The sequence below is a fragment of the Anabas testudineus genome, chromosome 23 (genome assembly GCF_900324465.2).
Source record: "Anabas testudineus chromosome 23, fAnaTes1.2, whole genome shotgun sequence".
Classification (NCBI taxonomy): Eukaryota; Metazoa; Chordata; class Actinopteri; order Anabantiformes; family Anabantidae; genus Anabas; species Anabas testudineus.
This window is the reverse complement of record NC_046631.1, coordinates 10,591,883-10,617,604: the sequence shown is the minus strand read 5'-3', so window position 1 is coordinate 10,617,604 and position 25,722 is coordinate 10,591,883. Positions and strand designations below refer to the sequence as shown.

The 25,722-nt window shown below is 40.8% G+C and overlaps 2 protein-coding genes and 1 non-coding gene across 4 annotated transcripts in view; 2 read left to right on the top strand and 1 right to left on the bottom strand.

Moving 5' to 3' along the window:
• si:dkey-97m3.1 (fatty acyl-CoA reductase) overlaps window positions 1-20,805 on the top strand; it is a 33,462-nt gene extending 12,657 nt beyond the window's left edge. For both annotated transcript variants that reach the window (XM_026362440.1, XM_026362441.1), the window contains exons 3-12: window positions 8,810-8,985; window positions 12,476-12,655; window positions 13,162-13,339; window positions 15,137-15,181; window positions 15,259-15,377; window positions 15,556-15,623; window positions 17,200-17,371; window positions 17,461-17,590; window positions 17,915-18,042; window positions 18,160-20,805. In XM_026362440.1, coding sequence (XP_026218225.1) covers window positions 8,810-8,985; window positions 12,476-12,655; window positions 13,162-13,339; window positions 15,137-15,181; window positions 15,259-15,377; window positions 15,556-15,623; window positions 17,200-17,371; window positions 17,461-17,590; window positions 17,915-18,042; window positions 18,160-18,322 — 1,359 coding nt within the window. In that variant the 3' untranslated portion in view covers window positions 18,323-20,805. The remainder of the gene's footprint in view (window positions 1-8,809; window positions 8,986-12,475; window positions 12,656-13,161; window positions 13,340-15,136; window positions 15,182-15,258; window positions 15,378-15,555; window positions 15,624-17,199; window positions 17,372-17,460; window positions 17,591-17,914; window positions 18,043-18,159) is intronic.
• Window positions 15,879-16,025, top strand: LOC113164952. Its single transcript, XR_003299058.1, has one exon. It is a non-coding gene; the product is annotated as a small nucleolar RNA U109 (small nucleolar RNA).
• Window positions 19,642-24,746, bottom strand: LOC113163655 (endoplasmic reticulum-Golgi intermediate compartment protein 2-like). Its single transcript, XM_026362442.1, has 14 exons — window positions 24,643-24,746; window positions 23,896-24,026; window positions 23,673-23,781; window positions 23,509-23,555; window positions 23,353-23,420; window positions 23,224-23,264; window positions 22,990-23,091; window positions 22,787-22,882; window positions 22,601-22,656; window positions 22,359-22,457; window positions 22,127-22,224; window positions 21,867-22,029; window positions 21,705-21,784; window positions 19,642-21,578 (listed from the first exon to the last, which is right to left on the bottom strand). The coding sequence occupies exons 2-14, from the start codon at window positions 23,999-24,001 to the stop codon at window positions 21,498-21,500; spliced, it is 1,146 nt and encodes a 381-aa protein (XP_026218227.1). The 5' UTR covers window positions 24,002-24,026; window positions 24,643-24,746; the 3' UTR covers window positions 19,642-21,497.
• Window positions 24,747-25,722: the final 976 nt, after the last annotated feature.

Genomic DNA, 25,722 nt, shown 5'->3' with positions numbered 1-25,722 from the left:
AGGTTGTAGACAGGACAGGTACAAGAGAGATCAGAGAAATGTAGAAGAGGAAAGGGGGTGGAGAAGCAGCAGAGGGTGGAAGAGTAAGAAGTTTTATCAATATAGTTTTAAAATAGAACTGTGACGTGAGGAGGAAGAGGAATTTTTTTTTGTAGTGTTGCTTTCATTTTCTTCATGGGCAATGTCGGGTGTCTTTTGTTGCACAATGCTTTATTGTGAAACTGAGTTGAATCTTTAATAAACAAGTAAAGATGATGCTTTTTAAATACCTTAATGGAATATGCAGCTGAAATTATATTAGTTAGTTTTGGATGAATTTGGCAACTGTGGCATCAACTTTAATTATCTTGGACTTGCTAAAATTTGATTTGGGTACATGTTCTGCCATCTCTAGTTTTGATTATGATTGACAGCTACAGATTGTAGTGCTAGTGAGATTTCAGAGCAGTCAATTTATATGGAAAATGCAGCAGTAAAACATTTGCTGAGTGTGCTGCTGTTAAACCATTACAGCAGCACTTCTGGGACCAAACCATGTGACATTCAATGTGCTGGGATATTTTGACTAGTGGGCTGTTAATTCAAATCACCATTCAAAACCACGGCTTCTCAGAAGGCATGGTGGTTGTAGGTATGTTTATAGATTAATAGAAATTTGCTTGTGAGTTATAGCAGCTGCAGGTGCCGTTGCCACAGTGACACAAATGTAATGACCTCAGAAGAGTCCAATAGTTTATCTTTGTGATTCAGTCAAGAGACGTGGAGTCACAGAGCAAAATGAGGAGTCTGATCAAGAATACTCGAAGGTTTAATGAAATGCCTCCCAGTTCAGTTAACATTTCTGGTGTGTTTGAGCCAGAGCAGAGGATGAGACTGAGAATAATGAAGACAGGAATATTTTACAATGGAGGAGGTTGTGGAAAGGACAGGTAACGAGAGATCAGAGAAATGTAGAAGTGAAAGGAGGTGAATTCAGGCGTGGTCGGAATGAACTTCAAATATGTTCTGTAAGGTGTATCGGGCCAAACGGCAAGAACCACATTACTCAACAAAAACCTCCAAACTATGTTGGCCTTAATGAGGACCGAATTAGTTGCTTATTGATGTGCTCAGAAACAGCTGCTGCGTGCTCGTGCTGCTGCTGCCTCGTTTAGTTGGCCTCAAACTGTCAGTACACCTAAGAAAATTACTTTTTCCATTTCCTTTTTCTGTCTCACTATAATAGCAGATATTTTTACTGAAGTATAAACCTTAGTGCTGGATTCTTATTGTACTTCTGACTTTTTTTTTTATTTGCCCCTTCTGTCAAGGTGATCATGATGCCTTGGCCATCCACGGTTCATAGAACCTTTTTCACCATGCAATTAGTTCACCCTAGTACAATAGTCCTGTAGAAGTACCATTTAACACCCTGTAATTTAGACACTGTAGGAATAAGAGTGGGTGGCAAAGAGGAATTTATTTATTTCAAGCAATTTTAAATGTTCATTCTCAGTTGTGGTTTTAATGAAAGAAAATCCATAAGAAGGTAGACACAGATCCCTGGTGTTTTTGGAAGTGGTTAGTATTAGGCAAAGATGGCTGGACAATAAGGTTGTTAAGGTTAGGTAAAGCAAGTGGTCAAGAGAAGCCCCAGGGTTTTCCAGTTGGGGGGCTAGCCAAAATCAGAGGAAGACTAACAATTAACAAATGGGAATTAATTGGCAAATGACTGTTACAAATGATGTTAACCGGACTTAGTTGAGCCATTAAAACAGAGCATCTACTTGTAAACCTGACTAAACCAATACAATATCACCTGGATTTAGCAACTCTGTCACATAAGTAAAAATCGGTGTTGATCAATTGCTGTTGAACATCAGTTTAACTGCGCTCAAATTTTTATCATGCCTCATCCTCAACATTTATCGAGCAGTAGCGTTTGCTGTAGTCCCACCGCAATAATTTTCCATTGGACTTGGCAATCGACAGTGGCCATCAGGGCGTTGCTTGATCCTCTGCCAAGTGCAGACTCGGTCATGCTCAGTCTCCATTCAGAAGTGAGGTCATTAAATTTCCATGACCAAGCCTTAAGTACCAATTGGTATTCATGCCAGTCTTCAGGTCAGTATTATAGTTTTCACAATCGGCATAATTCATGAAGGAGAACAGTGGTTTTGTCTCTTGAGTAGCCTCTCCTCTCATCCTTGAAGCCAGGCCAGTATCTTTCTTACCACCTGTTGCTAGGTAACCACCGAGAGATCCGTCCCATGGTGTTTTTCAAAGGATGCAATCAGGGCAGCAGCCATGGGCAGGAAAAGGACAAACCGATAGGAATCTTATTTTCTGTGTGCATCTCTGCTGCACCGACTGACATTTAAACATCATGTCTCTCTGTGCACAGGCTAGGCAGTGATACATTGGAAATGTTTAGATGCCTGCAGCCATTGCTGCAGTGCCAGGCACTGAATGGTATGTCAGGCACTTGATACAAGTAGGCCTTGGGGTACGCAGTGCCTCTCCTGCACTGCAGCATGCTTTTTCTGCCCACTAGCAAGCTGTTGATCCCAGTAACCACCCTCTATTTCATCTCTGAGGCTGTGTAACATCGTCGTCTGTAAGGGATGGGCTTGGATGTTTGCTGCAGAGGTGGGAGATGGAATGCTTTGGGTGGGATAAGGGATCGTATGGAATTTTGCCTACGGGGCAGGATCCTTGTGGAAAGGTGGTTTAGTGTTTGCTCACCATAGTTGTTCAGACGCGTCATCTAATGACCAGGCGAAGAGGAGAGAAGACATTCTGTTGCAATAATTTTTGTTAAGGATTAACTTGTATAACTTGTGTGTGCTTGTTTTTAAATATGTACTCTTGCCGTCAAATCGAGACTAGGCCTGGTCTGGATGCAATGACATCCTGTGTGAGTTACAGGACTTCATGTTTGAAATGCCAGCGCTTGGATGAAGCCAAAGAAAATATACCACACCTCTTTCAAGTGGGTTATGAGTTAAAAATACATGCATGTATTTTCTGAATTGATCTAAAATCTGAACATTGCCTAACGCAGGTACTAATGTACATTAGCACTGCTTAACCTTGTTTCATGTTTTGACACCAACTTTATTGCTCATGCAGAAACAGATTTCATCTGCTTCTTGATGAAACAGATATGTAAATGTCGGCTTCAGTATTGTCCTTCCTGTTAGAGATTGTCCGTGTTGCTAGAAAGATGATGCAGCTTCTACAGTATTGATATTGAGTTTGGTCAACAATGTCAGAAGTAGGTTGAAAATGTTGGAAATGCACAACAGCTTTCCTCTTCTCAATATTTCACAGAAATTCATGTTGAGGTTTTTTTTTTTTTTTGTGCCAGCTTCTGACATACGTTAAAATGTAGCCCCCCACTATGTGGTTTTCAGTATTTTACCCACTATCACAGTCAAACGTGACTACAAGATTGATTTGCTGACTCCAACTTCCACTTGAAATTCCTGCCTGTTGTTAATGCCAGAAAGTCAATTCTATATTTAATGTGTGGCATTGTGAATGCTTGTCTTAAACTGGCAACTTATTAGGGGTTGAAAGTGAGTGGGGAGGTTTGTGGCATCAGCTGTGCTGAGTCCTGCCCAGTGCCCACAGACACTCTTAAAGAAAAGGGTTGTGGCTCACTGCTTGGCACAATTTAAAGAATTTGTGGTGCCTTGCAACAGGCAAGCAGACTGCAAAGCATCCAGTAGCCTTACAACTCCTCCCCAGAGAGAGGGGCAAGGGGGACCCAATGCTTTTGCATATAATTAGGCTGCAAATTAACTCCAGTTTATGAAACAAATTAGCTCATTAAATGTTGAAGTCATTAAGGCCGTACGGACATGTGTGGTTTAGACCCAGTTCTGCTGGGGATTGTGTAGTCTGCCAACCAGTTTTCTCTCTCCTCATAACCATGTTTCATCAGTTATCTGTGGCAGCAGGTCCTGTGGGATGAGATGTAATGGTTTATACCACACAATTGTTGCCACAATACCCTTATCATTAAGAGTAATAGTAAAGTCTACCATGGGTAGGACACTTTATCTCTACATGTACACTACCTGTCAGTTTTCACTGGTATGCTAGAGGAATAACTGATTACCTTAAATGTGTCTTAATGACATTTTGTATTGGATTTACTGTAAAGGATGCTGAATACTGTGAAAATGTCTGGAGGAAAGAAAGGAAGTAAACAATTGGAACCTAATGAAGGGTGGAAAATGTGCTTCCAGATTTACTTGTTGTTGCATTAGTTTTTGTTGGTGTTTGTATGTAGGTACTATAGATTGGGTCCAGATGATTAAACCCTGATTCTTGCTTGAGGATTGGGTGTTGGCTTCAGGGACCAAGTGACAGGACAGAGAGAACATGCTCTGTGTTGGAGAGGATCATGTTCATCAAGATTAAAACCTGCAGCAGCTCTGTCTTCAGAAACTCCAGTTTCTAATCCAGAGAAACAGTGTTTTCTTTGAAATGTGTCTCTTGTTAGAACAAGTGACTGTAGATAGAAGAGGTTTACTTGTGTTGGAGAGTAGACATGAACAGTACATGTGATTGGTGCAGAAAAAAGGGGGGGAAACGAGGTCACAGGTTTTTGATTTGATGTCTGGAGCACTGCACTGTATACAGGGCTCTTATGACATCTTTGACTGTGCACAGCTCTGTTCAGAGAACCTGCACTTTTCACATGAACCATAACTACTCTGGGAGTTTTATCTTACAATCCCTAATAGGGGGAAAAGCCACAAACCAGGTTTTTGATGACAGAAATACTGACTTGAATGAGTGAATACTAGCCTTAACATTTGAAAGCTGCACTGAAACGTGGGTGTGAAAGAACAGTGTTCTTTGTTGATGTGTATATGTGTGTTTCACAGGACTCAAATGGCCAAAATGTTGTCTAGGACTAATATTACAAAGCGTTTGTGACTCTGCATCACGCTCAAGGTGAAAAGTTGCTGCTGTTACCTTTTTGTAATCATCTCATCTTTTGGATTTAATCTAACTCCTATGTCTGGTCGTTTGTTCTTAAAATGTGATGAAATTCTCCTTGGCTCAGCATAAGATCACGGTCTGAAAGACTGGAATGTGATGCCACCAGCATACTGAACATCAAGTTCAGCAACTATTCATTTGCTTTGACTGTAAACCTTATTACTCAGATCACATTGACATTTTCAATTGATTTGTTTAGCAATAGCTCAGCTCCAAACATGAAGGCTAACCTTACCATATTTGCAGATGGGAAGGAGACTGTTGCTGGTATGATAAATGGTTACCCACATCCACCATGTATAATCTTTTATGCTCATGCTTATTGTTAATAGCGCTAAAGGTGTCATTCTCCCCGACATTGTCAGTAATCCTGCTCACATCCTTTTCAGTTAATTTAGGTGGTGCATTTCAGGAAATGGAAGTCAATGCTGAGGATGCAGCTATTAATTGCTTATGTCTGACACACTTTGTCAGGCCTTCCTCAGCTACAGTAAATTTTCCAGCCTGTTCACCACCAATTGTCGCTGTTTGGCTTACTCAGCATGGAAAGAACAGTGGTGCAGACACAAGCTACCTTTCAGACCTGTATGGATGTGAGTGGGGGGGATATTGACCGCTTTTTGTTTTGTTTAAACCAAAATACTGCAGACATTGTCCCTGAACTACTCCAGAAAAAAGGTGTCTAATGACTTATGGTCTCATATTTCTGTTTGTCTGATGTTTTTTGACTTGGTAGGACTAACTTAAAGAATCAAACATATTTATCCCATTTGTATCTGAAGGTTTGTAGCTGTTCTGGATGGCAACACTTGCGACGCGTCAAAAGGATTTGACAAACTATTAAAGTGCTGGTATTTGCAGAGTCTCTTCAGAAGCTTTCATATATTTTTGTGCAAAAAGTGACAAACTGAATTTAAAATAACTGGAGACATGTCCTTTACACTAGATCATGCTGGTACGCTTAGGCACAGTTGACTTTTTGGTATGTAAACATTTTAGACGATACAAAATCCTTGCTATTGTCTCTCATACATTTGCTTGAGGGGAATTTCTGTGAAGAGGCCTGTGAAAAGACTGCAGCCCAGTTAAAGGGCTGTTAATGAGAAGAGAGTCTGTTTAAATAGTATCTCAAGTTGCTGGGTTGTTAGGAAAGTGCCAGTGGTGTTGAATTTCTGAAATACACTGAGTAGTTGTTTCAAGTACTGTTGAAGATTTATTGCCTTCAGGCTCAAAGGTTACAATGTCCAATACAGAGACAGGACAAATGTTTGACTATAAAATGTAATATTAAAACACAGAACAATGAGAAAATGCAAGCTGGTGGACTGTTATTTTGTAAAAGGCATTTTGCTCATTGTTGCCCGTGGGTCAGAAAAGGGTGCAGTGGTAAATGCGAGCGATGGAAGACTGGCACAAGACCACTTAACATCCAAAGAGCCATTTACAAAAAGAACAGCACAATCCCACAATGCCATCCTCTGCCTGTGTCGATAACAAAGAGCACTCTGAAACCCACATTCTACAACCCCATTCACCCTCCTGACCCTGATGCACTTTCTCCCTTCTGGCTCTTTCCATAATTTAAATTTGCCAAAGTGGTGCTTCAAATATATATTTTTTTATATTTTTGTGTGTGGTAGTTGGATGGATGATGATGGATTGAAAATAAACTGAAAAGTTATGCGTCTGCACGTCCCATATTTTGTGTTTTGCAGTGAAAGTAGAGTCACTAAAGCTTGGAAAAGTACTCTACATATTGTGGTTCCTCATTTGTCAAACTCGTTCTCATGTTTTCTGGTGTTCAATTGGAAAGGAACGGATTTTTTATTTTTTTTAAATCTCAGCAGCAGTTGCAAACTTTGACAGCTGCCCTGCCAAAGTGATATGTAGCAGTGATATGTGCGTGTTTTTGCTAGTTTGGGAGTTGAGGATGGATGTGAAGTACAGTATCTAACTGGACTGCCGAGTTCACCTTTCTTGTGACACTATACACAAGGTTTTGTTGGACTGCGAAAAAAAAAAAAAGGTTTGTTGCCAAGCTACACACCCTCGAGAGGAAGTTAAACTGAGGTCATTACATGACAACAGCTCTGTGACTCATGCGGTAAACATGGTTCTGTTTGTGCTCTAAAACACGGGCTGATTTGGTATTTTTGTGAGAAAGCTGCTCAGTGAATCTCTTCTTCTTCTGGCACACTCTCTGCAGACTCTAGGTCTGTTACTGCCAGCTATTGGCATAGAGCAAAGGGAGGGGAACACTCCTCTTATTTTGTTATATAATAGAAACGGTGCTACACTATCATGCAGAAAATATTGCATGTATCCGTTCTAGTTAAAAATGTATTATAACTTCACATACTGTACATTATATATATTTTTTTTTTCTAAGTAAAGGCAACTCTGGTGTATTTGGAGAGGAGGTGCACATTTTTAAAAATCAGAAGACTGAAACATGCAAAACGACACAAGAATATAAAACCTCTGTTGTTGTTGTTTTTGTTTTTTTTTTTAACTTTATTCAACAGCTGTCCTCTTCAACTGTGCTCAGCACACTACACAGATCAGCAATTCCATCACAGCATTGCATTTTAATGCCAGTCCTTTCATTTGTCCTCTTACTAACCTTTTCCTCCTTGTGCCATTCTCAATCTGGTAAATGTCTGTGTGCACCTGCCAACTCTAGCCTTTGAGATTCCTCATTTGATGTGCAATGAAATTTATGATGCAGGACGACATCTGACTGACTCTCTGCTGCTCATAGTACAACACGGTGGTTTCATGTACAGTCCTGGGTGTCCGGCAACAAAGCTCGTGTGAGATATGAGCTGGTAAATGTAGACGAGAGTTCAGTTAATCCTCCATGTTGGAATGTCATCTGCAGCCCACGGTGAGCAAACAGCAGTGTAAACAGGTGGAATATCCCACAAGTAGGGCTTGGTTTTTGGTTTCATGTTTCATTGTGAGCTGAAGATGTAGGGTACACATGCACTGTACACTACAAGTCACTGAGCTTTTGAAGAATGACTAGAGGTCAGAATAAAAATGACTCATTGTTTCAGGCTTGTTTCTTGTTTCAGTAAATTTAATTAGCTTATGACCTTTTATTCACCATTTTCTAAAGTGTAGATAAAATAATAGTAGTTTGCTTCTAAAAACCACTTGCAAAGGGACTTACTGCTCCACATGGCTTTCCCTTTTGTCCTTCTGCTCAGTGGAATCCAGTGTTTATTCTTGCATGGAGGGAAATATGGCTGGTATGTACAGAACTTATGGTGCTGGGTATACACCAGGAAGTGTATTTCTTCAGTGGAGAATAGGTTTCCATTCTGACCCACTGATCTGTGAGTGTGTTAAGCTCAGATATTCATCAGGAAACATTACATTGTCTGACCCATGGTAGCCAAACTTGTGCTGCATACATGACCCAACCCCTGTGTCTCACACACAGCCTACCTGTCCCATGCAGCTAGAGCTGGGCAGTCAACCATGCTCTTCCCATCAATCAAAGAAAAGTTATTTTGTGATTATCTTTATCGTTGTCACCCAGCCATACATGTAGCATCTTATACGCCTGAAACTTTTAACATAGTCATGCCCTTGATGATAAATTGCTTTAACCCCAAACACAAATTTATTAGACAAAGTATACAAGTATAAGTAAGGGCTGTAACAGCAAATGTGTATTTGTTGGAATACATTTTTTTAAACAACCTGTCATTAGTGGTCAATGTGGAGGTTTAGCAGTTACTGTGTCCTAGAAGTTTAGCATGTAAACTTATGTTTCTTTGTTTCTCTGTTGCGTCTCTGGCAGCTGTTCGACCGTGTGCGGGAGGACAACCCCGACTTCTACCAGAAGATCATTCCCATCAGCAGCGAGCTGACGCAGCCGGGCCTGGCCATCAGCCCAGAGGATGTGGAGAAGCTCAGTGCCTGCATCAACATAGTCTTCCACTGTGCTGCCACCATCCGCTTCGACGAGCCGCTCAAGTGAGAATCGCATTGATTTTAATGAACGCTTTTCCTTCTGGGATAGAAATTCTGCCAATTTGCATCTTTTTGGCATCTCATTGCAAAATTTCACACTATTGTTGCATAAATGTTGTGTAGCAAGAACATCTTGTGAGACGTCACTTGACACGACATGCAGCTCCCTAAACATCCTTCGCCATTTGATTTTAAAGCAAATGGAAATTTACACAGCAGAATGAGGATGTAAAGAAAAGCAGTAGTGTGACACTGGTCAAACAATAGATGGTGACTTCCTTATTCAGGTAGGTAATGAGGTTTTATTCTCTCAGGTGGAAACAGTGTTGTGATCCTAATTGGTGTGGATGTGGTGATGTATCAAACTGACGCATAGGAAGCGAGTCAGATGTTGAGTTGTCACAGTTGTTTCAGTTACGTCAGTAGGAAGTATTTTTAGATACAGCTTGAACAGATACTTGGATATTGAGTGTATTATGTTCTGAAATTCCTGCACGCTCTGAACTGATCAGATCATTATTGTGGATGTTGGACAGGGAGTGGACCAGAAACTGTTTTCCACTGCACAACTGTAGTATTTCTAACAACCTGCTGGCACGTAGATTACGCACAGATCACACTTGTAGGGTTTGAAAGATGATTCTGGCATTTTTAGACAAAATCTCTGTAGTTGTAATTTAATCTCCACCAGGTTGTTGACCATAATTTAGGTAAATTCGATTTTGAGAACGTAACTGAACAGTAAATGAATACATTTCTTTTTGAATACACCTAACACAATTTGTTGGGAGCTTGTCTGAAATGTATTAAACGGTCATAGCTGAGGCCATGTTTACTTTATTTTTTAAAGCTATGGTGTATAATTGACAGACTTTAAATCGCACTGAAGATCAGTTTGAGTAACTTTTAAAGATGACATTGGGAAAATATTATCAGATATAATAAAGAGGAAGAATGCAACACAACGCTGCTGGTTGCATAACTTATGAAAACCACATTCTGGTTTTTGTGACTGCAGTTTTAGGAATGTAACAATGGATGACAACTGCAAAACATTTAATCAATTCCATCAGCTTTATAAGAAGTGACGCAGGTGTGAATCCTGAAGGGTGTAGCAGAGGGAGATGTACATTTAATTATCTGACAGTGTTCAGGACTTTGTGAGCAGGAAAAATGTTGAGGAATTAATCTTGAAACAAAAAGCTAAGACAACTCTTTCAGGAAGCAGGACGGTTTCAGGTTTGAGTGACAGCTCAGTTAGTATAAAGCTGTTCACTGCCCTCCACACAGCTTTATATTGATCTGTTACTGCTTTCACATCACTCACTGTCCTGCTGTGGCTTTCTCGCTCTTATCTCTTGATGTAGCTTCACCTTCAATCTTTCACAGTGGCCTTCACCTCCCCCACCACCACTGCCACCCCTCTTCATCTTGCTTTCACTGCCCTTGTTCCCTCTTCCCTCCCATCTTTGTCATCTCTGAGCCATTACGCTCGTGCTGCGACTGCAGCTTTGTGAGCAGAGCAGGGCATAAATCAGAAAACTGTTTAAGGTTTGAGACTGTTAAAGATGACATCTCAGTCTGGACCTTATCTACACTTAAAGATCATTCCTGTTTATATTTTGGCACAGATTTCAATCTAACATTGCCTACTGCATTGTAGAGACTTCAATCCTACAGGATGAGAAACTCGACGGGTCAGAAAACTGGAGTAGAAGTAGAAATTGTGTTAATCCCCTGAGGTTTGCCCAGTTAGTAGGAAACGCCATAGTAGTGGTAGTAGTAGTACTACTAGTAGTAGTAACAACAACTTATTAAACATATTAAATTACTGTGTGGTGTGTGTTGGTGTATATATGTTGGAAAAAAATGGTGAGAAATGTTGGTTTCCTTTTCAGAACACTAGTTTTTCAATGAGGCCTAATTGGCAACAGTTAATTCTTCTATTAATTAATATGCTGAGTTTTTGATTTTTCTGCCAAGTTCTGCCAGACTTGGTAGTAATATTCCCAGATGCCCGTAATTAGTCAGGGTACAATATAACGGCTACAAAACTAGGATTCACGATGTGATAAAGTTGAAGTATAAAATTATCCTTTTGATAGTGATGAGAGCTCTGCTTTATAATCTAAAATCATAACAAAAACAGATGGGTGATGAATCAGCTGCAGGAAGGGGCACAGCGGTGGGTCTGTGTTTTCCTGACTGTCCTGTTAAGACGCCCTGCATATGGTCCCAGAAGGTGGTGGGAGGATGACACCCACACACGGAGCTCGTCCTCTAATAACTGCCATTAACTACATCGCTTGCAATGCAACTCTCACCACTTTTCATGTTCCATGCTGCTGCTAACAAGCTGGCCCCACATCTGATTTATGTCAGTAGACTGGTCGCCCCCAACCCACCGACGCAAACTGTCCATGTTTGGTTGTGCCTCTCCCTTTTGTCTCCCACACAAGTGCCAGAGAAGCGGTAAATCTTGCAGTGTCTAGTTAAACTGACCCTCAGTTTTTCTTACTGTCGCTTCTGGCAAAATGAGCACTGTGCTGTAGCAGTGATGCTGCAGAGCTGATACAGATCCCCACTGCTGAAAACAGAGGTGAATTGTGTTGGTGTTAGAACTGCTGCATGAAGCTTACAATAATTTATATTTTAATTTATGTTTAGGTTTCTGCATCCATCAACAATTTTCATAAGTGTGTGTGTGTGTGTATATGAAAATTAATTTGGTAGTACCTTGTGTACAGTGCAGTAATAAACCATTTTTAATTCTTTGTAATATTTTACAGCATTCTGTGTGAGAACCCTATACTTAATGTTTTAAGTATAAATTTAATAATTTATCAAGCTAAATTATTAAATAATAATATATTAAAAATTAGGAATGCTTTGTTCATCCTGCTAATGCAAATCCAGCAAAATGCCCGACATGGTAATTTGTATAAGACAGCTTTACGATTTGCATGATGGTGAAACTATCCATAAGTGAGAGAACGCCACAGAAAGCACAACAGACTTGTCTTTGAGGACAGATGGACATGTAAAATGACATTGTATAGTATTATGAATCAAAATCAGATTTTCCAAAGTTTGTTCTCTATGATGAGCCACCATTTGCTGAAAATGACACATTTCTGACAGTGGCAGATGTTTACTTTTCTCCTCTGATTCGGTCTTGTTCTTCTTCCTCTACTGTTTGGTTCATTGTCTCTCCATCCTTTTAGTGTCATTGTATCCCTGCCTGTGATCATGTTCTACAAACTCACGCTAGTGTGCAAATTCTCATTTGAATGAAACTCGGTCGTTGGCAAACACAAATGTTCTGCATGCAAATCCTCAGCGATATTCGCAGTTTGACAAACACACACCCCTTCATATCCTTCTCCCAACACACATTTAATCTCCAGAGTGCACACCTGACCATTTGCACATTTCCTCCCTCCCACACCCCCAGAACACACACTATTTAACACATTTTTCTTCTCTCTGGCAGGCACGCCCTGCAGCTGAATGTGATTGCCACACAGCAGCTCCTCAGCCTGGCCCATCAGATGCACCACCTCGAGGCCTTCATTCACATCTCCACTGCCTATGCAAACTGCAACCGCAAGCACATTGATGAGGTCATCTACCCACCACCAGTTGAACCCAAGAAACTCATTGAGTCCCTTGAGTAAGTGGATAACAGGCTGCTTTTTATGCCTCCAGGACATGGAATCAATGTAGGTTTCGTTTTAAGTATTAAGATTTATTTACAACCACACAGACTCAAAGGAGTCAAAGACCAAAAGCTGTTGTTTGTAGTGACTAAGGTTGAAAGCAAAACATTTTAATAAGATGCCAAATTTCTATTTTTAATATAAACACCTGAATGGAATCTCTTTCCACATTTTCTAATTTCCTAAACAAAATGATTCCAACAGGCAGAGGTACAGAAGCTTTTTAAATTTCATATCCATTCCTAGCTCTGGTTCTATAGCACATTTATTCAATGTGCTATAGAAAAATTAATGAAGAAGCCTGTCTTTACTGTGAACTCTTAGAATAGACACTTTTGCACACTGTACCCTGTATGCAATTGTTACTAATGATATTAATACAATTGGGTCAATCAGTGTCATATGACTAATATATGTCCAAGTACCAGCTTATTTCTGAATCTTGAATTTCTGTTTTAAGGTGGATGGATGATGGTATTGTGCGTGACATCACACCGCGGCTCATCAGCGACAGGCCCAACACGTACACCTACACCAAAGCTCTAGCAGAGTACGTGGTGCAGCAGGAGCAACACAGGCTCAACATCGGCATCATCAGACCCTCCATAGTGGGAGCCAGCTGGCAGGAGCCTTTCCCTGTGAGTCCACCAAATGGTTCTCTCTCTCTGAGAGCTAAACCACTTTTACACATTGTGCTGTAACAAATTTGATTGTCTGCTTTGTTTCATGCCTTATTTGAAACTGATTAACATCACGAAGGACTCTCCTCTAAGTAGTAAAACCTCAATGACATGAACAGTAATGGCTGACCATTATTTGTCCTTCTAAAGTGAGTGGAAATAAGTGATTGGTGCAGTCCTGCACAGGTCACAACTGCTCCCCTGTGGGTTTTACCTTAAGTGTCCTGGGATTAATGCAAATTGAAGGTGACCAGCACAGATGTTAAACAGACAACTCGAACAGCTGTTGCAATGGAGAGGCTGAAGTGATGGGTGCAGAAATAAGAAACCAAAGACTGACACACTGACAAATTGAATGTTACAGATGTAACTTGGCTTTCTGCATGCTGTTCAGTAGGATCAGTTGATGATATCTGCTTAGAGGTAATAAATGGTTTCAAATATTAGCTTTGCTTCTGCAAGTTCAGTTTTATCAAGTTTAGCTGTGCGATCATGAATGTTCACAACATTCTCTGGGTCTGGCCTTGGCACTGAAGAGATTTCCAGTCTGGGTTCGCCAAAACAAAATTGAACTTCTTTTAAACACAAGATTAAAAGAACTCTGGGCTGTGTCCACACAACAAGGTCCGGACATTGTCTCAAGTTTCCCTGTCGAACACGTTGCATACAACAGGAAATTCTCACCTACTAGAAATACGCAGTGGCGTCTGGGTAGAGGACACAGGCAGATTTATTTGTGTGAACGCATTTCAGGCTCTGCAGCTATTGATTATTTTAGAAATTATTCTATTGATTAATCAAGAAATTGGATAAGAAATAGTTTAGCTTTATTAAAGAGCAGCAGTGAGGGACAATAATCTCATAATCTTTAGCAGATTAGAAGTTAATCCAAGAGGGACTTGGTGTTAAAGATTTGTTTCAACTGCTTAAAATTTTTATGTAACTTGAAATTAAGGCTGTTTAAAACTTTATAATAAAATACTTTGCAACAAGGTACCAGAACAGACGGGGAGGTCCGTGTTTATCATGTCAGGAAATGTAGGCCTTGTTTGTGCAGTGGGACTGACGACAGTTCCTGGCTCGGCTCTGCCTTCAGTTGTAAGCTCGGCCTGGCAGCGACTCTTCAGAAGGCCTCACTCACGCGTGCCCATGCAATTGCCTTGGCAGCTCATGCCAGTGTGCGTTGAGAGGCGAAGGGGGATGGGGACAGCTTGTTTGTGTGGTGTGTTTACAACCACAATATGCATTTAAGTCCTGTTATTTTGTGACTTTATCTTTTTAGAAATCTTCCATTTAACTAAAAACAATACAATATATAAATTCAAAGATGTAGCTCTCACTTCAGCCTGGCATAACGCCATCAACAGATTGTAGGACTTAAAAACGCCTCTGGCCTCTGTGTCCAGTCCATCTTGTCCTTTTTGTCAGCATATTATTAGACTTGGGACCAGAATCAGCCTTGATCATATAATTGGTCTGTAGTCTCACACATTGGAAGCTGCAGCAGTCTATAACCAGTGCTTTCATCAATTTTTAATGTTGACTAATTGAAGTTGACAAATACTGCTACACAGCTTCCCTTTTTCCCCCTGTACAAGGAGTAACATAAGTCTGAACAGTCAATTCAGTGCACGTAAACCCAACCAGTGTGTTGTGGTTAAGGATGTACAACTTGATGTCTTAGGGTTGTAAGCGTCTCAAGAGGAAGGTCGGTTACATCTCTAAGGATTAACTCTTTTCTCTGTTGCACCTCAGGGTTGGATCGACAACTTCAATGGGCCGAGCGGAGTCTTCATAGCTGTAAGTAAAAATCCCACTCTTGCATCTCAAACTGTCAGATTTTAAAGTTGTATTCAAACGATGTTGTCCTGCATCAGGCTGGAAAGGGCATCCTGCGCACCATGAGGGCGAACAATGATGCAGTGGCTGACCTGATCCCTGTGGATGTGGTCATCAACCTCACCCTGGCTGCAGGCTGGTACACTGCCGTGCACAGGTTGGTAAATGGAAAAACTCCTGGGTCTCTCTCTCGGTACTGTGAAGTAAAATATGAAAATAAGAGGGGGGGATTGATAAACCTCATAGCCTTTGGTCTATTTTTATCAAAGCCTTTAGTCAATCTGTGCAGTTATACACTAAATGTAGACTAATATTTATTTGTACCTACCTTACAGACCTAAAACGGCTCTAGTGTACAACTGCACAACTGGCGGCATCAACCCATTCCACTGGGGAGAGATCGGTAGGTACATTGTTTGTTGTCGTGCTTAAAGGTAATAGAAAGCAGTCACTGCGGGAGGATATTTATAGAGACGTTTGATCCACGTCTGCTGGCATCCCACAATAATGTTGTCAACGCTTCACTTTCATCATCACAAATCAATACTCCAGTGTTGTGGCATAATGTCGCTGTCTGTGGTCAGGTGTCCTGTGGAGAGTCTGCCACCTGCTGGAAAGAGACGAGATGTATTTGTTGTTTGCGACCAGATTCTGAATACTGCATGTTTTGGCCCTGGGCCACTGTTGGCCTCTCTGTCTGTAGAGTGGACAAGTACAAACATGCTAGATTAAAAAACATTGAAGTTAACAGGGCCACCAGTCTCTCAAGGTCAGACTGAGTCGGTAGTATAATACTTCAACATTATTGCTTATACCCAAACTGTACACACCGTACCTCACAGCAGGGTCACGAGTTCAGACCCAGTTTTTCTCTGCAGTGTTTACGTCTTCTCCGTTCGCCTCCCTCACACTATCAAACCCTAAAAGTGCTGCCTCTGTCAGGATGTTTCCTGCCTCTCGCCTAGTGACGGCAGCGTTTTGTTCTTCAAGGCAAGTGGTTTGAAGAAACTTCCAAATAAGATCAACCACTTTTTTGTTGGGCTTTTTCTGCAAGATTTTTTTTTTTTTTTTTAATGTGCAGATTATTTTCTTGATTTAGTGCAGTATCTGCTTCGTGACAGAAGTGATGAAATCTCATTGATTCCCACCCAGCGATCATCACATCACAGTGGGATTAGAGAGCTGTCGATGTCCGACTGGCAGGATGACGATAGACCCCCCTCTTTCCAGTGCCCTCTCAGATTAGCAGATGCCTCACTGAGGAAATTGCCACCAGATGGCTTGTAGCTGGATTATGTCTCATCACTGCAACTCAGTTATGAAAGTGGAGCTGTGTATTCTAATCTCACCGGGCCAAAGGAGAGCCAGGAGTGAAGCTAATCTAAGGGAGGAGGAACTAGCTTCTAGTGTGTTTATTAATCACTGTAACTGTCCCAGACCTCAGAGGGCAGCTCAAGGTTATTGGTGACACTCCCAGCAAGGAGCTGAGCCACAGCTGACTGTCGCCTCAGATCTGGTCATCTCTCTGCAACCACTACATATGTGTTGCCATAGAAACAAATGGCGCACGGCCCACTTGGTGTGACGTAATGTCTGTAGAGTTACCTGACCGTCTTCTGCAGCTGTGAATGGCTGATTCTAGGGAGAGAAGGTGGAAGGTGCAGTCCGCCGTGCTGCCAAGTGAGAGGAAATTGCTGCAGCTGCTTTATTTCTGAGAAGCGGAGCTGAAAATAATGTTATGATTGAGGCCAGCCATGGTTCTTGGAAGAAATCCTTGTGGTAGAGAAACTGTAATCTGTGCAATTACCTGCTTCACTGTCTGGTTAGTGGATGATTGTGCCTTTTTCTTTTCCTTCATTCCATCGTAACATTCCCACATCTCCAGTGACTAGTTTGATAAAATGGTAGTCAGAGGGACAAAGTCACAGAGCATAGCACGTTTTGCATCTAATCACTCATCTCAACCGTTCTGTTTCTAGAGCACCATGTCATGTCGTCCTTCAAGAGGAACCCTTTGGAGCAGGCTTTCCGCAGACCCAACGCCAACATCACCTCCAACTACCTGATCAACCAGTACTGGATCCTGGTCAGCCACAAGTTTCCTGCCCTCATCTATGACCTCATCCTGCGTCTCACCGGACAGAAACCCCAGTAGGAGCTACAGCCACGTTTGTGCACTTAAAATCCAAAATGTATTATAAATTCAACTGTCCTAACCTCTGTGTGATGTCTGTGTTTAGGATGATGCGCATCTTCAATCGTCTACACAAGGCCATTGGCCTGCTGGAGTATTTCAGCAGCCAGGACTGGGAGTGGAACTCGGAGAACATGAGCATGTTGATGAGCCAGCTAACACCTGAGGACAGGAAAGTAGGTTTGCATGTCTGTATGTTCCCAGTTAAGTTGGAAACCAGATTGTTTTCGTCCATTACACATGCAATGGTCACTGTAAACTTCACTATGTGATGAATTATCCATAATTATACTTGGTGGAGGGAACATATGAGTACTTTTACCTGTGAGTCTCCCACAACCGAAGAATCTCTTGACATGGTTTAGAGAGCAAGCAGACGCCTGCTATATTGACTTTCTTTGTATTTGAAAGCCCATTGCTCCCTCTAGTGAGTGAAAATGGAATTTAACATTCATTTTCAGTGCATAACCTCGTGACTTTCTTTACTCCCCATGTTGCAGACATTTAATTTTGATGTGCGCCAGCTGAACTGGCCTGAGTACATAGAGAATTACTGCATCGGCACCAAGAAGTACGTCCTGAATGAAGACATGTCTGACATTCCTGCTGCCAGGCAGCATTTGAGGAAGTAAGTAAATGTAAATGCAAGACCGTTGCTGCATTGTGTAATTTAATTTTACGGCTTTATTATAAAAACTATATTGTAAACCCCTGACTCATTCCGCCTCACCTTCTTCTTCCCCAGGCTGAGGAACATCCGCTACACCTTCAACACTCTGTTGGTCGTTTTCATCTGGAGGGTGTTCATCGCCCGCTCCCAGATGGCCAGAAACATCTGGTACTTCGTGGTCAGCCTCTGTTTCAAGTTCCTCTCCTACTTCCGTGCGTCCAGCACCTTAACCAACTGAGTCTTCCTCAGCGCCTCAAGTCAGACGGCAGCCCTTGCCTTCAGCCGTCAGCTGAAACATCTGAAACTCTGACACCCACTGAGGACACTCAAAATTCTCCCTCGGTGTGGATTAGCAGGGTTCTCGACAGGTGGGGGCTGCAGTTGAGCGAAGCATTCAGAACGGGGGGGTGGGGGGGGTAAAAGGTCTACTAGCCATGAATTGTTTGTTTAGTTTGGAAATCTGTCATCAGTCCATGCACTGTCCAGTCACCAAACCCGTCCAAAAAAGGTGTTTGTTCATTTTGAATCAACAGTTTTCTTCTCAAAGTGGCCAATTATATATGCAACCATAGCCTTTGTGTGACTTCCATTTTCTTTTCCACACGGTTTCCATTCTCTTGAATCTTAACTACATTGCATTGCCTTGTGATTATTTGTTTACATACTTGAAAAATGGCAGTGCTTCAGTGGAGGAGTATTTCTACTTTTGTTTTTTTCCTGTCAGGATATCCAATTCCTCGCTTTAATAAGCAGATGATCTGGAAATCTGTATGTCTTATGTGTGGACAGTGTGCCTGTCTCAAGGCCAATCCAGATTAAGACTCGAGATTCAAGCTAAAATCTGACCACAGGACGACAGTATCACCACAGATACAAAACGTACAGATCTGCCATCTTTCCTGCTCTTGAGGTTTTTTTTGTTTTGTTTTTTTTATCACAAATAACGTCAGTATGTCTTGAAACATAATCCTTGGTTGTTCGAATGCTCATCCACTTTTTGCCTGTTTGTACAGCAGTTTATACTGAAACTAAGTTTACTACTTTTACATCTTTATACTTGCTCAGACTAGTCTGATTATATGTAGTAGACTTTGGCAGTGTATGATATATATATAATATATATATTATATAAATAAGAGTACATCAGAGTCAAGTTTATCTGTATAGCCCAGTATCATATACTGTACAACGTCTCAAGTGTTGTGAGAAGGAAAAACTCTTCCAGAACCTTGGTAAATAAGGGAATAACTTCAACAGGGAGATTGTAAAGGTCTAATGCTAATGTTGTGAAACAAATTAGAATTGCCTAAGCAATGGGTCTAGTTTAAAAATAAATAAATAAATTAAAAATTAAAAAATTCTATCTATATGTTTTAGCATTATATTTAAGTCAGTGTTAACTTATGTTTCTCTAAAAAATAAATGACCCAGATATGTTGGAAAATCCCAGGAGGTCCTTTAACAACCACTAGAATCCTCAGACTCTTCAACACCTTCTGAATGAATAATAATCACTCCACGACGTCACAAATACTTCAACCCATCGCTTTCGTCAACTTTTTTTTTTTCCTTTTATTTATTTTTGTTTATTGTGAAGTGGAAGTAATAATTTCTTGTAATGAATATTCTTTGATATCTCAGGAAATGCCTTCAGAATCGTTGTTGTCAAATGACCTGTGTTTTTCAAACATTATCGGGTTATTATATATATTTTATAAGAAAAAAGTTATCACTGACATAAATGTAAAGCTAATCCGTGTTCAGCAGATGACGCCAGACTGGCCAAACGTGAAGACGAAGGCTCTATTGCTTGATAGTTTCTTGTAGTTCTTGAGGCAGGCCTCTGGATACTAAAGAGAAAATATGATTTATTAGGCACGGCTCCAAAAGATTATATTTGTTAGCATAAAAAGGAAGCCAAACACAGGAGGCTACAGTTGGTCAATGTTACAAAAGTTTGTTAAATACTGTAAGTGTTAACTTGAGAAGGGGCATGTCTGATTCCGATCTTTGACCATTATAAATAACTGTATGTTAGTCTGGATCTAAACAACAGTGGTCAGTTGTACATGAGGGACTAGCGGTTCTCCTGATTATTGCATCCCTGACCCCAGTTTTGAAGTTTTGTAAATAGTTGAACTTGCATATTATTCTTACACACTACCAAAAACTGTGTTTGACTGTTTATTTCTTTGCTTGGTGAGCGTCTTCACAAGATCCCACCACAGAGCTTCCCACAGAGTCTACCAAATGTGTTAAGTGTGACAGGCAAGTCAGATTTTACTGAACAAACGAGGGGGAAAACTGTGTTCTACACTTACGGGAGTAAAAGGGACAAAAATAAATGTTTATGCAAAGCCCGTGTCTGTGGTGTAACCATGGTAGCTGTCATTTTGATTTCTAAGGGTGATGATGAACCAAAATGTCTGCAGTCGTACGCCGCCGCCATGGTTGACTGGTTTTGTCAGGTTGTTCTACAGGGCTACTGTAACTGTCATTATCACGTTTTGCTCTTGTCTGTGCTGTCTTTGCTGTTTGCAGCCCAAACCCCAAGCAGAAGCCACAGTCGCAGTATGTAACGACGCATAACCACGGACTTTATTTTATTTTTATTTTTTATTTTTTGGTGTTGTCAAATGTTTGACCACCTTTATTCCCTGCTCTGACATTTCATTCAAGTCTGCTTGGTAAAGCTGAAATAAACTAGAAAATTGCAAATGAGCCGAGTCATGTAAAGTTGCTTTTCTGCCTCACTGCAGCATTTATATTCAGGAAACTTTAACATCACCAGCGTAAACGGATTCTTCTGATAAACAGTGACTGATGTGCCCGTATATAGAAGGAAAATGTATTTGCAGGACTTAACTAATTTATTTTAGTTTGCTAATTTAACACTTGGTACATCAGAGTATCAGCAAGATGTATTCCTTCTTAAATACCAGGTTGTCTTTTAGTTTTGGTCTTTTAAAGACTACGACGTACCTGCATCCAGAGTAAATCAAAGCTTTAGTTAGGATGAAATTCGATTAACATTTTTCTAAGCTGCCAGTATAATCAACTTCTTAAAATCAACTTGTTAAAACACTTTCACAGATTATAATACAGTGAAACACAGCTTCCACATCATTTGGGCTACTACAAGAAACCTTTAGAATATTTCTGTGCAACACGATGAACCTACGTGAACTTTAGTTCAGTGTTTGACAACTCTGCTTTTCCCCATTAGAAAAACAATTGTAACGACAGCAGTTTTAGAAAAAATCAGTTCTTTACAAACTGAACAACATCTGATGGTCTGAATTGAACATTCCCTCGTGGGAATGCTTTTTGTGCAGTTCAGTCACCTCAGTACAACATGCAGAAGGCAGAAAATCTGCAGCTTAATGGACAAAACCATGGTGGGTGAAAACCTGCTACTCCTGAGGGACATCATCAGCCAGCAGAGGGATCTGGTGATGGTTCAGATTGTTCATCTGGTTGTGTAGCTGCACGTCCTAGAACACATTTGGCACAGGTAAGTCTGTTTTCTGATATTAAGCAAAAATGTTACTTGTTCTGCAGTAAAGGAGGTAATGTGTTTATCATTATGGAAGATACTATTCTGTACAGTAGAGACTCACCTCTCTGGGCCTGTAGACTCCCAGTTTGAAGCGACAACAGATGACATCAAAACAGAAGCCAACAAACCCATGGAGCATACCTTCAGGAGAGAAAAATCTATTCTCACATCTGTCGCACTTTCTTAAAAACACAACTGCTGGTTAAAATAAACCTGCGCTTGCCTGTCGTGGAGAATATACCCCCAACGATGCCACACAGGCGGACCAGGAACTGCCACAGGGGCATATGCTGCTCACTGACCGTCACCATCAGGGAGCTGATGTCATACTTCACGAAGATGCCAGAAACTCCGTGACTTCCTGCTGCGTGGTTTATCACCCGTTCCTAGAAAACAGACAGTATGGTGTTCTCTAAAAACCATCATCCTCTTAAGTCCTTTTTCATTTATTACAAATGGGGTGACGTTTTTCTTTTGACTCACTCGCTCAGTCACAGAAAACTGGTGCGTGTCTGCAGAGATCTTGTATGTGCTGAGTCTGGTGGGAACCACTGTGATGAAATACTGGAACATCTGGTTGTCTGGGGTCGAATCACACATAAATATTTTGTCTTTTTGCATGAATTTCAAAAAGGAAAAAATTCTACTACTTATAATTTATCAAATGTCTCAACCCCTCATTAGTTCAGCAGAAAACGATTAAATGATCTTTTACTGTTATAGGTGATCTTCTCTGTGCCGTCCAGAGGATTGATGATGCCTGGTATCTCCTCGCCAAAAGATAAATGGTCTATTCGATGGGAGAAGTTGTACGCTGTAGGGGTGAGAGGAAGCTGGGGTTCAAACAAGGCCGTGGAGAAAATCTGACACGCATTTAATATCATTTAGATTATTTAGGAAATAAAAGATTTTATGTTTTAAAATACACTTTTTTTAGACGGGCGTATTTTAACTTACACTCATGGCTCACAAAAGCTGCAATGTGCGCGTGGCCCTGAGGATGGTGAATAGGCCTGAAAAGGGAAAAAAACCTGTTAGAAGACTCGTCTCCAGCTACATGTAGTTGTTTTCAATGTTCACACACGTCCTGCAGCTGCATCGTGACACCACATTTACTACAGTCTCTACATGGAGCTTTCTTACTTTCCCACAGTGATGTGCAGGTTTCCCGCCACCTTGTTGACGTAGGCGTGCCCATGTATCCTGCATGCATTCAGCGGCTCCATAGAGGCGTCCTCCCTACACACACACACACACACACACACGTGTTTTACTAAATTGCTCATGTGCTGTAAACCTTTTTGTGCGATTACAGTGCAGAAGTTTTATTTGCACGTGTGACTGACCGTGGAGGCAGGGCAGTGGGAGATCCTTTGAGAAGAGTTTTGTAAAGGACTTCCTGGAGGGCATGTTCTTCTCTCAGTCTGCTCTGGATGAGAATCAACGTCCTGCAGGACAAATTACAGGCTCAAAGATACTTTTTACATTAAAGCCAGTGGAATAAAGTTAAGCAAGATGTTTTGGCTGCTACTTTACTGAAACTCTCCAAATAGGATCAAATAACCTGAGTGAGTTCTTACCTTTGCCACAGTCTCTGTTGTGGAGTCAGCTCAAAAATAACCTAAACAAACACACAGAGAAACTGCTTAATTAAGAAGCTGTGGGTGGAGAAGTGAAGTAAATTCCATTGTTAGACATGTTTCACTCACAGGTTCGTACTGGAGGCCGTTGGACGCGATCATGGTCTCGGCCAGATCCAGAATATCGGCTCCAACATCTGCCATCAGAACAGATTTCTCAATTAACTGCTGCTGTATTACAAAGCACATGTGATTTCATCGTATGAAAAACAAACTGATACTCACGCTGGCACTTCATGGCGACTGTGATGTCAACATTTATTCTCAATTTACTGTAAAATATGAAGAAGAGAGTTTATTTCTACATTAGTCGCCTGCGTGAGGAGGTCACATCGTTAGTTGAGGAAGTTGTTTAGTTATTAATCTTTAACTTATTTATAGTAAAATACCTGGAAAAGTCTTTGTCCACTGCATATTCATATTTCATCCAAGTGTCTCGGTAAACAAAGAACTCTAAGACGGCCAGAAGAGCAATGGCACTGAAAGCTATCAGCGACACTGTGGATGACACAGACGGGGGGGTTACTGTTGTTTCAGAGCAGGCGCTGTACATCAGCGAGGACACTGCTGTGTGTATACGTCATATGTCCTTGTACAGTATGTATGTGTCACCTGTTCCTCCTGAGGCTGATGTCTCCACATAGCTCTCGGACACTTTGGGGAAGGCGTCCAACTCCTTCACCAGGCTCAGAGTTTTCTTTCGAGACACACGCCTCATGTTCAGGTTCTGGACACTGATCTACCTGGTCAGCACAAATATTACATTGCATTAAGGACCCCAGTATGTTAATAGTTTTATTAACCCTTTAATATTTTTAAAAATATGTTGCTAAGAAAATAAAATGGTAATTACATAAGAAAAATATATTTTCGTATTATTGATCAGTCAGAGGTCTTATCTTCAAAATTAAAAAAAAACATTGTGAAAAATATTTTATCACAATTTTGTAAAACAAACTTTTTTCATTGTCAAATAAAAATAAATGTAAATAATATGAAATCCAAAAATATCTATAGACAGCACCCGGGCAAATTCAACATGCAAAAAATAATGATAATAACATAAGCATTTATTTGAAAAATAAAAATATGGTGTTTTGAATGTATTATTCCGTAAATGTTATTGACACACATGAGATGAATGGAATTAAAAGACTAAATATTATTATTATTATTATTATTTCTAACAGACGCCACATGAAATGCCCTTTTATAACGACTAATACATGAATGCTGTATTCATGTTTTTGCACAGACAGTGTGACAGATGTGCTCTAAATGTGAACACACTGATATTTTCTTCCTGTCTGTTCATCGCCTCCCTGAAGCAGCAGCTGCACCAGCTGTTTACCTTCTTACCTCTTTTATCATCTGTTTGCATCTTAAATGTTCGTCAGCTGTCCACAGACGACATGTTCAACAGGTCACAGCAGCTTCTCTTGAATCATGTCTGGATTTGAGGACACCGTGATGCATCCGTGATGATGCTGCTGCTGCTGCTGCTGCTGCTGCTGCACCGGGATCGGGAGCGCGCTCCTCCTCGTCAGGGCTACGCCGTGACGTCAGAGAGTGCGTAGCGTGCGCGCTCCGGACAGCGTCTCCGCGCAGCCGACAGTGACGTTGTTCGCTCGGTAGATGGCGCTTTAACTCTGAAATGCGGTAGTTTGAGAATAGAAGACAGTAGAATAAGTTTTGTGTTTATTTTACAGAACTTTATGTGATTTTTTTTATTAAATTAAACTAGAAATAGCTGGATTATATAATGGGTTTACTATAATGTCATAGTCCTGTACATAAAGTGCTGTCAACATGCTTATCATTTTCTTTATTCTCTGTGTATCTGCACTGGAGGTTACACATCATCTTGGACCACTTCTCCAATCCAAACTGTCATGATTTTAATATTTCTGAATTTGTTTTGGCAAGGGCTATACAGATAAACATTTTCACACGCATGTACTGTAGCTATGTAAAGCAACAGATATAGAGTGTCTGGCTGTGGTTAATTTGCAGTCCACACCCCTAGTTCCTGGTTTCAAACTCCTACTCGGGCCTTATACTGAGATTTAATGCGAGCATAGACAAACTTTCCCCTTTCAGCTTCTGGTTTCTCACTCTGCACATGCATAACTCTGCACAGTGATGCTATAACATCTGAGTGAAGTGGCACTAAGCGCTGAGTGAATCAGCAATTTAGTTTTAATTCCACAACTTAAACACAGTTTAGGTCAGAATTTATATATCCTGTCATGAGCATATTCTGTAATTCTAATAGATTATATTCATCTGAATCTCTTGTCATTTGAAACAGACTTCTTTCAGTTTCAGTTTTATCTTTTTTAAGAGTGTTAGACGACAAAACTATGTCAAAATATGACTTTCTCCTCTTTGTATCGCTCCAGCGGGTGTTGCACTCTGTAAACACATGTCTAAACATTG